The sequence below is a fragment of the Ptychodera flava genome, chromosome 9 (assembly GCF_041260155.1).
Source record: "Ptychodera flava strain L36383 chromosome 9, AS_Pfla_20210202, whole genome shotgun sequence".
NCBI lineage: Eukaryota > Metazoa > Hemichordata > Enteropneusta > Ptychoderidae > Ptychodera > Ptychodera flava.
The window spans coordinates 9,346,399-9,362,007 of NC_091936.1; the positions used below are offsets into that span (position 1 = coordinate 9,346,399).

The following is a 15,609-nucleotide window of genomic DNA, read 5'->3' on the forward strand; positions in this document are numbered from 1 at the left end:
TTATATACCAGAAAAAGCCCGATTACGAGGATTTTATCCGACTTAAAAACTATCGCCCCTAACTGGTATATTTTCGTTTTCAATGTGTTAACGTCAACCGTCCCCTTTGACAATGTAACATGTTTAGGATATGAATTAAAACTTTTATTTGTGAAATAGCCTTCCAATGTAATGGAACATCCTATAAATGCCCTAGGGCACATTAGTTTATGTTTGTACCACCGCAGATTTCGTGTTGCAGCTGGTTTCCGCTTTGTTACCAAATTTGAATATTAGGGAAATAACGTACCAGATGTCTACAGAATATGACATGTTCACTTTTGATTGGACAGTACTTTGCTACGGCGCTGTCATTCGTTTCTGGAATTTGGTGACCAAGGCTTTAAGAGTTAATAAAACACCCTGAATTGAGCACTCTGATTGGTCAATCAACAGTAGATAGTTTTTAAAAATACCTAGATTACTAGGTACTCATAACGGGAAAGAGTGTGTTACATATAGGTAATGATGTAAACAGCATATTGCCTCGATTAAAATGACAGTCCCCCCGCGGTGTAGGGGGGAATTGTGGATCATGCCTCATTGTGCTATATGCACTTTCTGACACGAGTCGGAGCTCAACAATATTACCGATATTTTCCATACAATTCCCGGTTATTCTACCCTGGTACCGGTGATTCGCCGTGACGCGGTCGTTCGGGCTCGTCCGGGTCCATGAAAAGGAAAGTGACCTCAGATGACTCTATTTATATCACAACCAATTAGATTAGCCATTCAAAGTTTCAGAATCCTTTCACCCCAATCTCACTTCCAGCCTGGGCCCTTGGTGTGACAACACGAACACTGAACAAGGCAGCGATCGCGACGTCAGTGTCAGTGGCAAGTTCTGGCAGTACTCAGGCCGATCTCATACACGTGGAAGTGCGTGGAAAACAGAGAGCTGTTAATACTTCAGACATACATATGTTCACAGAGATATCTCGATAGGACGCTTTCCTTGTTCCAGTGATTACAGCCAAGCTTTCAGCGTTTGGGAAGAATTTTTACTGAACTATTTCCGCTTTCACAGCGGTGCGTCGTCAGTCAAGTATTTGAAGTGCCCGGAAACAATCCGGTATTAGGAGATACTGTTTCTGCATGGTTATAAACGTGAACATATGAACTTTAATATTCCAATAATGTTTCTCAAAAGACAAGCAATTACTCTATGTTTGATTTATGCAACAATTTGTGCGGTGCACAGTACTGTCACTGACATTGGGGACATAACAGACGTGATCCAAAATCGATTTCTCGCAAAGTCTCAAGAGAAAGTTGACGTCGTTTTTGTGATTGAACGGTCTCAAGGTCTCTACTCTATACCCGGTGCTACGGATACTGTTTTCGCGTTTGTGAAAAGTCTGCTAACTCGCTTTGAAATCCAGGAAGACCGGACGAGGGTTGCTGTCGTGACATACAACACAAAGGCCACAGTGGATTTTAATTTTATCCCGGATGGCAGGGCCGAGAGTCTCAACAAATGCAAGTTGTTATCAGAAGTTGACAGAATCTCGCGAGTGTCGGCATCCGGTTGGACTGCAACTACGGACGCTTTGCGGGAAGCTCGAGATATCTTATTCAACAGTCGCGAAGGTTCTCAAAAAGCGATATTTTTGATCACAGTCGGGAAATCCAACATTGGGGAGCCTCCAAAAGTCGCTAGCCGTGAACTGATGTCTCTAAGTTGGAATGGGAGAAAGCCAGTTGACATTTTCGCACTTGGTATACTTGATGCCAATGAGGAAGAGTTATCGTCCGTGGTTTCTGAAACCAGATATGCTATGTATCTGGATACGTATGACAGTTTTCAACAGTTGGTTGTAACGCTTGCCGATGGTATGTATGGTTTATCGTTTGGGTGAATTCGCTGTGCAGAATTGCGATTAATGAAGCCACAGTTACTTCCTGGCTGCAATTCCGCCGTGCGCCTGCGCGGCCACTTGCATTCCACTAGTCTCTCTCTCCCTCCCCCCTCCCTCCCTCCCTCCCCCCCTCTCTCTCTCTCTCTCTCTCTCTCTCTCTCTCTCTCTCTCTCGTGTCTCTCTCTCGTCGGATTAAATTTTCGTTGTCATTACAGCGTCAATATATACATCTGTAAGGTAAAACTCTAGGTTAGCAGTGTTTTCTCTGCATTTTCACTGAAAGGGGCAATATCTGCCCCCTTTCACATCGAAATTAGGGGGCAGACTTGAAATTGTACAGGTCACTACAGACTACACTATCCGCTTGTGGCAACATCATGTTTTATGCGCAATTTTTGCGATGTCAATAACTTTTAAAATGAAGAAAATGGCTCGAAATGCGCAATTTGCGCAATTTTGCAGTGGAGAGAAAACCCTTGGTGTTTACATCAACCTTTTGGTCCGCTACAGACTCTATAGTCGGATTTAAAACAAACAAACAAACAAAAACTAAACTGACGAACACCCAAACAAGAAACAAACAAAACTCGCTATATTGATAGTGAAGTAAAGCAAATAAAAGTATTTGATCGTTATAACCTGAACTATCCCATTTACAATCCTCTAACCTTAATTTTCTTTACAACTTTTAAAAGTCGGGTGTAATTTTGCAAAATATTGCTCTTTTTATGGACTGTACCTAATTTTTATGGAACAACGTTTAAATTGAGGTTCGTCGCTCCCCAAGCCTGCCAAGTTTTAAATCAAGTCTTAAAACACTTCTTTTTAATTCTGCTTTTAACTGGACTCATCCATTGTATTGATGTTTTTGTTTTGTTTTTAGTTCATATTTGGTATTTATATAAATACCAAAAAGAGCTTATATGTTGAGTCGGTGGCGTCTGTATGTATGTATGTGGGTAAGTATGTGCGGATGTATGTCCGTCACACGCAAAAGCTCCCATACCGCCTAAGCTACCATCTCAATATTTGGTGTACAGGTAGATGTAGGGGTTGAGATGTGCCGTTGTTCAAATGAACACGTCAGTGTCAAAAATGTGCAAATGAGGTAAGAAAAGGGAAATTCTGCAAATGTTCAGGAGTGGTGGCATGCCAATGACTGAAACAGGATACTCCACTGACCTTGAGTCATTTCCTGTCATTGTTTATGAACTGTTTCATATTAACAGACCTACTCAAACTAAGGGACGGACCATTAGATCTTGGGAAGGGGGTGGTCACAATGAAATTGTGAACATTTTTTTTACAATTGTAAATTTCAACGATTTTTTTCCAAATGAGAAAAGCTGTACTAATTTTTTATTTTTCAGAGTAAATTTTCAGATTTATAACTTTTTTTAGTTCGACGCTGTCTGAGGATACAATGTACATCCATATCGCTAGCGCAAATAAGATTATGTGCTGTAACTACAACATACATATGGCCTAGTGATTTATATTGCTGATAGATTTCGCGAAATGTTGAAGACCATCTTTTGGCAAGCTTAGAAGCTGTTTGCAAAAAATGTGGTGAAATTTCAATATTTGTGTTTTAGGACAATTTTCGCCCTTTTTTGATCAAAACATCTATTTTTCTGTAGCAGCATGTCCAACTTTTGTCATTCTTGTTTTTCTGGTTTAAATATTTTCTGTTGTTTTTCTGGTTGTACTGTGCAGAAATCATTGAGATAACATCAACGTAGAATTTTCCTGCACTGAACAGATAGAAACAACATTTATTGTTGATCTTTGGTACCCATACTGGTATGTACCAATTATGATCAAATGTGAGCGACACCATATAATTGCGGTATTTTTGTTCCTGTTAACTTTTATAATATTGATTGTATTTTACCCAGAGTGTCTGATCGCACTTTTTGTGTGGATTTAGTCGCTTTATAAATTAATTATTATTACTATTATTATTATTATTATTATTATTATTATTATTATTATAAATTGATAATAGAAAAAAGGTTCCCAATGTGCATCCTATTACATCAAAGAATGTTCAAGGGAGAGGATCATCGTAAATAACTGCACCTGTGGGACTTCCTTGTTCACAAACAATGCATTTCATGCACAATATCTATACAAATGCATCAAATCAACACTGAGCTCCAATGTTGAAATTTTAACATGCGTAAAACATATTTTAACTTCATCAATCACCAATGTACCTTGGATACAGTGTGTACATTGATCATATGAGTCCCATATGACCTTTAAGTGCTGCTATGACAACCCTCTCCCTTTACAGAAACGTACATGTGTTTAATGCTGTTTATTCCCAATGAGAATGAGGGAAAGACCTCAGTTATGGATTGGGGAAGGGGTGAAGAGCTGGTTGGTTCCAGGGAGAAGATTACATGTACGTAAACATGTTGGAAAACAATATCACACCATGATGATTTTATTCTTAGGAATCAAATTAGAGAATACAACTTTACCCAATTGTGAGACGTGTTTTCATTGGTCAATTGTGAGACGTGTTTTCATTGGTCAATTGTGAGACGTGTTTCATTGGTATTTTTGTAGATTCAGAAGAAGAACGATGGGTAGAATCAGTTAGAGATAATTGTTTCTCAACTTGCAGTCCACACGCTGTGTGTATGTGTGGGTTAGATACTGGACTTTACCACTGTGGGTGTGGTGCTGGCTACCATGGTAATGGAGCAGTATGTGAAGGTGAGGATATATATATATATATATATATATATATATATATATATATATATATATATATATATATATATATATATATATATATATATATATATATATATATATATCACATTGTATATATTTTGTATATATATATATATATATATATATATATATATATATATATTATATATATATATATATACTTCAAGTACTGTACAAAGTAATGATATCTTTTACTTAACCCTATGAGCGCCAAATTCAATTTTTGTCCCCTTTTATACAATATATACTCTAGTCAAATTTTTTCAGAGCTTTGCCAAAATTTTGATAAAAACTGTAGCTAATTATAATTAAATGTGATGTGCATTTGCGCTAAAATTATCAAAACAAAGGAAACATTCATAAAAATTGGTAAAACGGAACAGTAAAATTTAAAAGCTCAACACTCTTATATATGTATGATTGGAATGTACCATTCTTTTTGTAGGTGTTGTTAAAATTTGATAAATAAAAACTAAATAAAAGAAATAAATATAAGTAACTAAATAAATATAAATAAATAAATAAATTGCATGAAACTTAAGTAACAGATAACATTACTTTGCACTTGAAATAATTTTGTGTTATTAGTTATGACGCTCTGCTTTAGCATTGTATGAATTCAAGATCCACTGGCCAACACAACAGTTGGGTGTGGTGAATACTGATTTCCTGCCATTATCACAATACACTTACATGCAATGAAAGCACAACTGAATACACACCCTATCCTCAGAGCTGTTCCCTGTCTTTTTAATGATCTTACAGGGCCTTTGATGATAACAGTGCATAGAAATGACCCCCTAGGTCTGTCTTTGTACACAGTATGGCATAAAATTGTTCAAGTAATCGTAATTACTACAGAATTAAAAAAAACAGCTTTTCAATCATTGTTTTGAATGCACTATTGTTGCTTTTTATTAACCTTGCAACAAGTTATAATTACCATAGATATTATAATTATTCATAAAAATAAATCTTACTTCACCTATATTTCAGCATGTCCGTTGGGTAGCTACAGATCAAGCGTAATTCCAGGGAAATGCATTTCTTGTCCTGATGGCAATACAACAAGCCATGTAGGAGCCACTAATGCAAGTGATTGTGTGTGTCCACAAGGTTACATCAATGATGGTTCAGGATGTACAGGTAAAGTATACCAAACCTTGTAATTTTTATCCAGTAATTATGCCAGCAGAGTAAATAAGCTTGGCAATGATAGTTGTAATCATATGTTGCATATATATATATATATATATATATATATATATATATATGCGTCTGTCCGTCCGTGTGTCCGTCCATCCGGAGCCGCTTCTCAGACACTGCTGAACTAATTTTGTTCAAACTTGGCACAAAGACATAGCATTATGACCTACAGATGCACATTGATTTATTTTGCTATCCAATATGGCCGCAAGGTGGCCATATTTCGGCGATTTTTCATGTCTTTGAACCATAACTCAAACATCCTTGAACCGACTCTGTTCAAACTTGGCACAAAGGCATAGCACTATGGCCTACATATACATGTCGAATTATATTGCGATACAATCCAATATGGGCGTGAGGCGGCCATTTTGTTTGCGATTTTTCATGTCTTTGAACCATAACTCAGACATCCTTGAACAGATTCTGTTCAAACTTGGCACAAAGGCATAGCGCTTTGGCATACATATGCATGTATCAATTTACCATGCGATAGAAGCCAATATGGCTGCAGAACTGCCGTTTTGTTGGAATTTTGCATGTCTTTGAAGCTTAATTCAAAGGTCATTACACCGAATTTGTCTAAACTTTGCACAAAGATCATACACTATGGCATACATGTACATGTCAATGTACTTGGTGACATGTTTCAATATGGTTGCCAGATTGTCATTTTTCCCCAATATCGTTGCCAGATGGTCATTTTTGGATTTCTTCATGTCTTTGAGGCTTAATCATATGCAAATATCCTTGAACCTTCTCGATCAGGACACTACCGAGACATTGATCCACGCATTTGTAACATCTCAGTTAGATTATTGTAATAGTCTCTTGTATGGAATTAACAAAGATCAGCTCCACCGTTTGCAAGCTACCTTATTTGTTTTAAGGAGGGTATGGAGTACAATGTTGATAATTATTTTACATTATGTTCTTATTTTAAACTTTCGCCTCTTTTTATTCGTCGTCAAGTTTTAGATCTGTGTTTTATTCACAAGTGTGTCAATTTCATTACCGATTGTCCAGATATTAATAGCTCCTTCACTTTCTTTGTGCCCCCAAGGCGTCTCAGGTCTTCTGACCTTTTCCGGATTCCAAATCACCGCGTTAACCTGTCTAAATATTGTTTTTCGTCTCGGGCAATGTCACTTTTAAATAGTGTCTATCGTTTTGATATTGATTTGTTTACCAGTCTTAGTGCTTTTAAAACACAAGTGTCATCTGTTTTATTATCTCTTGCTGATAGTCATTTTACTACCGAGAGTTTTTGATGTTTGTCAGTCTCTGTTGTTACTTGTTTAGTGCCTTTTTTTAAAATTAGTTTCTGCATGTTGTAATTTGTCTTTTTCATGTTTTAATTTTTCTCTGTTTGCATCCAGTTATTGGGCTATGCCTGTTGGATGTCAGAATGAATAAATAAATAAATCTCTTCAAAATGCCGCAGCACGTTTAGTCAGCCGTTCCCGCAAATTTGATCATATTACACCTGTACTAGTTGATTTACATTGGTTGCCTGTTGAAGCACGTATTAAGTTCAAGATTATGTTAATAACTTTTAAATTGATCAGAGGCTTTGCACCTGTGTATTTCACAGAGCTGATGATAGAGCAATGTGTTCCTTCCAGAGATCTCCGTTCTGCAGACAAGTTACGTCTGATTCCACCTCGCGGAAAATTCAGTAAAGCATACGGCCAGAGAGCCTTTTCAGTGTGTGCGCCATCGTTGTGGAATATGTTGCCTGTAGAGATTCGTACTGCAAGAAATGTTGAGTCTTTTAAACGCGGTTTGAAAACCTATCTTTTTAATCTGTATCATCAGTGATTTGTTTATGCTTTGCGGTATATTTTCTTCACCGCAGGTCTGCTCGTGTGGTGCGTTTCATCCCTGACACTTGTATTTTGTAAAATTGCATATTCTTTTGTGTGTTCTGTACAGCGCACTGTGACGTATGTGTAGTGCGTTTTTCAAGAATTTTTAATAATAATAATAATAAAATATTCCTTATCCAATGTTGTTGAGACTTGGTACAAAGATAAAGTACTATGGCATACATATGCATGTCTACTAATTTTGTGCTATAATCCATATAGTCAATAGACAGCCATTTGTTTTCAATTTTGGTGTGATTTTTTTATGTCTTTGATACGGCTGCATTCTTGTGCACATTAATTTGTTTCATTATATGATCCGAAATGGCTGATTACAACAACATACCCGATCCCATACCATTTCTAAAATTCCACCAAACCATGTGTATAGTATGTGCCATCATGACACTAGAGGCAGTGAGGTCATCGTTATGTGTGATGTAATCAAAAGTCCCTTCAATGGTCATACGGCAGAGATGGGTCAATTTTACTGAACGTTCCTCAGATTACTTTATTATGCAAGTCACAGGCCTGATGCACCCGTTGCATCAATGTCATTCCAAAGCTACCTAGACCACAGCTACCTAGACACCAAAGATTATAACAAAATGGACAAGCGTGGACTGTGTCATCAATGATGACTTGTTACTTACTATTATTGTAATCTTGCACAGGGCATTGGTTCCAACCAACAGAAACTCTACTTCACTTTTGTCAGTTTTGTTTTGTTTTTATTTGTTCAACTTGTGGTGTCCCTTTATGTTAATTTTAGTTCAGGTCATAAGATCAGAAGCGAAAAAGCTACAATCTCACCATTTCTGTTAATATTATGAAAAGTTTTAAATTCCGGTAAAAAAGAGAAGGACAAAGTTAGATGTTTTGCATATTAATGATAGAATTGTTGTGTCATCAAGAATTAACCCTATTGCAAAATTAAAATGCAATATATATAGGAATTGCTTAAAACAATAAATTATATTTCAGCAATAGAATATTTTATTTCCTTCCCATCTCAAAGTACTCACAAAACTCAAAATAAGAAAGGCAACAGTCTAGACTATCCAAGCTGCGGTTTAGACATGTTTTTACATTTTCAAGACAATACCGAAGGATTCAGAGTGCGCGTTGGTTGCTATCGCTGGCAAAATTCAAAACACGCACTTTTGCACCCGCTGCAAAATCTTACCATTCCGTTGTTTTCTATGGATTTTCGATCCCTGATATTTGAAAATGTTCAAAAGCTTTCAACTCTCTCAATTGTAAGCCAATTCAGCTGATTTTTCGTAGGATTATAGATAAACATGTGTTTCTGAAAATTCCAGACCGTTTATGAGATATCGCCATTAAACCCTTCAAAATTTCACAAAATGACACAGTAGATATTTTCCTGTTCAAAGATCGTTTGTACTCAAACAGATAACCTAACCAAGAGGACTGGAGAAGGGGGTGTACATGTGTTGATATTTTTCTAGGATTGAAATTTATAAATGTATAACAGAGACAGATTTTTAGATAAAAAAAACCACAAATTTCAAACGATTCTTTTTAGTCCTAAGAAATACCATATCAGTCTCAGTTTAATTCTAAACCTGCAGAGAAATTTAACGATACTGGTCTTTATGAAATGAGATAATAATTTGTGGTAGACAGTTTAAGGTGAAGTACTACGAATTACGTCAAAATTAAGTTGTGGTGTCATTTTCTTGAAACTTTGCACAAATATTCTTGGAAGTTGTGCAAGTGCAAAAATAAAATAAAAAATGGGGGTCACCACGCTCGTTTCCATGGAAACGGACGTTAAAATGGCGTCGTTTGAAATAAATAAAAATGATATAATTCACTTAAACTAAAGAAAGCAATTATAAAAAGCTTAGCAAATGAGTTAATTTTAATAAATACCAAGACTTAAGATCCATATCTATCGAATGTATAGTTTTCATGATGATTGTAAAGAAATGTTTACATAACTATCGATTACAAAATGACGATATCGAAATTATATCACTACATAATTTTCGAACTTTCTTCCTGTCGCTTTGAAAGGTGTCATTTTGACCAAACTTGGCGAATAAAATCCTGACATAATACCATTTAGTTTACACTTTTAAAAAAAGGGTGGCACCACGCTACTTTTTACAATATCTCCAGGTGAATTGGTAATATGCGCCATGCAAATAGGAGAGAAATGTTAATTTTTCGCTCATATTGAATAAAAACCAGCTTCCCAGGGGGTCAAAATATGACAAAGTTATAGGTCACATGTATTTCTAAGAGACTGGGTCAACAAATTAGGTAAAAACGCAATTTCAACAATGACAGGTGATGTTAAATACATGCTACAAAGTAACCGATTTGCGACAGGCTGGAGTTAAATCTGCGCAGAAACGTTCTAAAGCGTGTGCGTGTCCGGATTCGTCGCCCTTTACCTTAAATGCAGTCAAGTACATGTAAATGCATGTATGAAGGCAGTGTTACAGTTCAAATATGAGTGACATAAAAGTTACTTGTTTTTGAATTAGAAAGTTTCCATTTTGACTTGTGATTCCCATCTTATGTTGCAACATAAAGTGAGTCTATTCTTTGTTGTTCATCTGTATACGTGGGTTTTCAGGGACATTTTCCGGCAGAATTTTCCATCGTTGGCAGTACATATACATTTAAATTGTGACAAAAGACTTCCGTACAGCAGTCATATTCCAGCCATTGAACCTTGATGTGGTGATGTTAATCCGGTACCCTCTAGATGTTGTATGAGAAACCCTGTCAAGCAATTTTTTTTGTGTGTTTCCAAACTACTTACCTGTCTACCCTTTTGGAATTTGAGTAAAATTAAAACAAAGAATTTACTTATGTTAGCCTACATTCATGAAAGTAGCTTTTGAAATAAGACTATTAAGCAAAATAACAGGTGCCTAATGCCCCAAGTTTATTGTCAAAATACAGATGAAACACACACAAAATTTGATTGCAACAATCAATTAACAAGTGTGGTTTATTATCAAATGTCTTCATTTTGCTGCAGAGACTTTGCAGTAACTTTTTTTGGCTCTGCGAGGATAGCTTCAACAGGATTTGCATTTTTATTGTTGATAGCGAGAATTCTAAATTTTGTTTAATATCAAGTTAAAACATAGGCCCTTGAGAAAAGTTTTCTCTACAGTCTATGCATGGTTGAAATATCTTCATATAACAAAAAGATCCTTGTAGAAGACCTCACATACAGTTGTATACTGTATGGGTATTGACGCTGCAGTTGTCTGTAATTTATCCTGTCAGTGAATAACTGTTCATGCACTTTTCCTGCTTTTAACTAGTCATTATCACGTTCTGTTGGATACCTCTACAAATCACTGTGAGAGAAAAAAGTGATACAATGTAACAGTCAAAATATATGACATAAATGATAGTACGAGCTTAGTAACACATTTTGCGATGAATTGTATAGTATTTGTACCATCGATAGTCCACCGACTGGGTGATTTCTTGACAATAATCCAATAGAAATGTTGGCTTGTTGACTTAATGTTGCATGATACATTTGGTTTTGACTGTCATAGTTTTAGAGTACCATGGTATTGACCTGGCAAAATACTCTATTGACTTTTATCTTTTTGGTATTTTCACCACAGTGGCATCTTGTGATCCATTAGAAGATGTACCCAATGCAGTGAGTTATCACGTTGATGGGATTGTCTTTAAAAAGCTTACCAGCCCTAAGTCAGAAGCTTGTCAGAATACTGTTGGCAGTTCCTGTCACTTTCAGTGTTCCAGTAAATACAGACTGGTTTCCACCCATGCTATGGTGTGTCTACTTCACAGCAATGGTAGTGCATATTGGTATGGAGATCTGCCTGTTTGCCAAGGTATTACCTATGCGATTTTTCGATAAGTTGTTTTTTGAACATCGCTTTCTGACATAATAAATAAATGAAAAATTTATATAGCGCCATATATAAAAAAACTGCCCATATGCGCTTTACAAAAACAACAAAGTCCTTACATGTAGGATTTGTAAGCCTTAGTGTATAAATAAGTTTCAACTCTTTTATAAAACTCTCAATTGATGGAGACTCTTTAAGTTGCTGCGGAAGACAATTCCATAGCCTTGGTGCTATACATGTGTATCTTCAAAAAACATTAGAAAATTAGAAATTTGTTTCAAACTTTCACCCTCAATTGTTTAATCCTGGTTTCATCAGGGTTGTAACACGTACATATACAGGAGCCTCAAATCAAGAAGAAACTATTAGATAAATAATCAGAGATCTGATGATCTCTTTATTATTATTATTATTATTATTATTATTATAGACTTTATTTCGGACTCATTGTCCATATAACAGCGAAAGAAAATCTGGTGATAAATATACACAGCTAGTTTAAGTTATATAAAAAGAAGCTTATTCCATAACTTTACCATTTCAGAGTTTAAATATAACGAGTCATACACACATCGTAAAATCTCATTACTGCTTCTCAGAAGTCTTTGCTTTAAACCATAAATTTGCCTTCTTAGCAAGGCCTCAAAGTTATTGATTCTGTTAGATATAAACATAGAGCTTGCACTACTACATTTATCATAACCCAATAAAAGACGAGCAGCATTTTAATAAGCAACTTTCAATTTCCTCATAACATTAACATAATATTTCATCCAAATTGATAACAATATGTTTTGAAAAGAACACTCTTAGCTTCAAAAGTACATCGAGAAAATTTTATCATAAGCATATTAGCTGATATATAAATTTTAGCATCTCATCTGTCGCTCGATGTCGTCGTCATCATGAAAGTGATCGCTGAGAACAAAACCCAAATGTGTCTTCTTTGTAACAAATACTAATTTAACTCCATCGAGGTACACAGAAGGAAGGTGACGAATCATAGAAGAATCGCATCTCACACACATGCATTTTGTCTTTTTGTTATTAAATAGAATATCATGAGTATCACCATAGTCACTACAAATATTGACCAGCTTCTGAGTTCCCTTGACAGAATGACTAATCAGACAGACATCATCAGCATACATTAAATGATTGACGAAAAGTCCTCAAATTTTACAACCTTTTTGTGAATTAGACAGCATAAGGTTCACATGAGGCATAAATGACTAGAAAATAAATGTCGGCATTACAAATTTGGAGATAGGGTGAGAAGGGGCTACAGTGTCTTATTCTCAAATTATAACCCTGATTGCACGACTATCGGTACCTATAATTGCGTTGTTCATATCGAATAACCAAAGCGCATGATCTCAGCCCTTTTAAAGTCACAGAGGGCAAAGTGTTAGGTAGACTTTCACTTCCACTTTGAGATGCACATTAATACTAAATCATTTATGTGTATAATTGATGGGTACATCCTATTCAAGGACTGTATAAGGTTAAACCTTGAATAGTCAAACTGACCACAATGCAAACAAAACCACATAGCCCAAATTCATATAGAATATGTGTATTTCAGACATGCTTCTACACACGTACACAGGTTTGTGTCTGCATAACGTAATCTTCTGTACATTCTAGCTGAATCTGCAGAACACAAAAGGCATCCCTTTTATCCAAGATGAGAACCACTCATTGTGAGCTGACAAAATTTGTAGATCAGTATAGTACATTAACTCTTCTGGCAAGACTCATAATGCAGTTAGATTGGTATGGGCAAAACGTTTGTTTTATTTTAAGAAAAGAGAGGTGAAAAAATGATTATTTTGTTTTCTTCTGAACAAAAAGTTACCTGCTTTGTGTTTTGCAAAACAATTTTACCATACAGTGTTCCATATTTGTTTATTAAATTGACTTTGGAAGATGAAATTCTCTCCTGTTAAAATGCTTCCAAAGAGTGTTTACAGTTTTCAAGGTTTTCAAGTGCTACATATACCAACATCAGAATGTTATCACCCTGCTAAACCCAGTATACCCTAAGAACTTACAAAACTAGTGTGAACAACACAATTAGGTACTGCTGTAACAGTAATTTGCACGTTATGTACAATGTAGAACAAAAAAGATGTAGTTTACATGACTGTACTGCTACGCTGTATGAAAGCTAATTATAGTCCCCACAGACACCGTCCGGGGGACTTATAGGTTTGGTCATGTCCGTGCGTGCGTGCGTGCGTCCGTCCATGCGTCCATCCGTTCACGCAGTTATCTCAGACTTGCCCTGCCAAACTTTGCACAAGGATAGTACCCTACCCCATACAGATGCACGTCGATTTGTTTCACAATGCGATCAAATTTGGCCGTGTAAGGGGACTTTTTAGTTTACATCTCTACAAGTGCTACACCCTTTATATATTGTATGATGGGACACCTTATGACGCAACATATTGTACCTCATTAATTATGCAAACACCTAATTTTGAGCGAGCCAATAGAGCTAGAGGTCTGATTTTTGGTATATAGGGGTAACTAAGCAATACAATTTTTTTGACAAAAAGTGACGTGACCTTGGTGACCTTTGACCTGAAATGTCATATTTGTCCATAACTCAGTAACCACAAGTGGTACACCATTTATATTTGGTATGATGGGAGACCTTATGACGCCACATATTGTACCTCATTACTTATGCGCATATCTAATTTTTAGCGAGCAAATAGAGCTGGAGGTCTGAAATGGTATATAGGGATAACTAACGATATAATTTTTTTGACAATGTCACGTGACCTTGGTGACCTTTGACCTGAAATATACATATTTGTCCATTACTCAGTAACAACAAGTGGTACACCCTTCATTTATGGTATGATGTGACACTTATGAAGCCACATATTGTACTAATTAATTATGCACATATTTAATTTGAGCGAGCCAATAGAGCTAGAGGTAGACCTTTGACGTGAAATATACATATTTGTCCATACCTCAGTAACCACAAGTGGTACACCCTTCGTATCTGGTATGTTGGGAGACCTTATGACGCCACCTACTCTACCTCATTAAGTATGCGCATATCTAATTCTGAGCAAGCCAATAGAGCTGGATGTCTAATTTTTGGTATATAGGGATAACTATAGGATAGAAGTTTTTTGACAAAATGTCATCTGACCTCGATGACCTTTTACCTAAAATATACGTTTATGTCAATAAATAAGTAACCACAAGTGCTATGTCCTTTATATCTAGTAGGATGGGAGACCTTAAGACAAACACGCTTTACCTCTTAATTATGGACACATCTAATTCTGGGCAAGCGAATAGAGCTAGAGGTCTGATTTTTTGGCATATAAGGATTAATTAGCAATACAATTTTTTTTAAATGCCACGTGACCTCGATGACCTTTGACCTTGATTATACATATATATGCATAACTCAGTAACCACAAGTTCTATACCCTCCAATTTTGATAGGATATTAGAGATGTCACATCTTGTGCCTCATTTATTATGCGCATATTGTTATGTAGGTCATTTTCCCCCACACTCATCCTGACCTGAGTTCAATCAGTCTAGAACATTCTCAAGGTCACTGTCCGCAATGACCTCACAACCTTGAATTCAATTAGTCATGTTTGGAATGTTCTGGAAATTTAGTTAGCTGTGTAAGAGAGATAATTTTAGAACAGTAATTAGCATGTCAATAAAAGTTCTAGATTGTTCTTACATGCCCTTATGTAAGCACATGGGTATAAAAAGGACGTGCACAGCTTCCAGTCAGATTTTTGGGGATTGTGTCTCTTGTGTGTAACTACAAGTGTTCGAAACTCCAGCAGTAGCCATTCTCAAGACTTTTCAAGACCTTCACTGCCAACGCTGGATTTATACTGTGGACTTTGTGCAACTTCAAGCCTGCAAGCCAAAGGACTGTTCATTCATCCGACAGACTGTTACAACTCTGAGACTGGAGCTTTGCCGTCCCAGCTGAGATAAGTAGTCTGT

General features: G+C 36.2%; 1 protein-coding gene across 1 annotated transcript in view; it reads left to right on the top strand.

Annotated features, from left to right (window-relative positions):
• Window positions 1-792: 792 nt before the first annotated feature.
• Window positions 793-15,609, top strand: part of LOC139140066 (fibropellin-1-like) — a 40,464-nt gene continuing 25,647 nt past the window's right edge. The window contains exons 1-3 of the mRNA XM_070709074.1: window positions 793-1,875; window positions 4,479-4,628; window positions 5,646-5,795. Of these exons, the coding sequence (XP_070565175.1) occupies window positions 1,158-1,875; window positions 4,479-4,628; window positions 5,646-5,795 (1,018 nt within the window). The 5' untranslated portion in view covers window positions 793-1,157. The remainder of the gene's footprint in view (window positions 1,876-4,478; window positions 4,629-5,645; window positions 5,796-15,609) is intronic.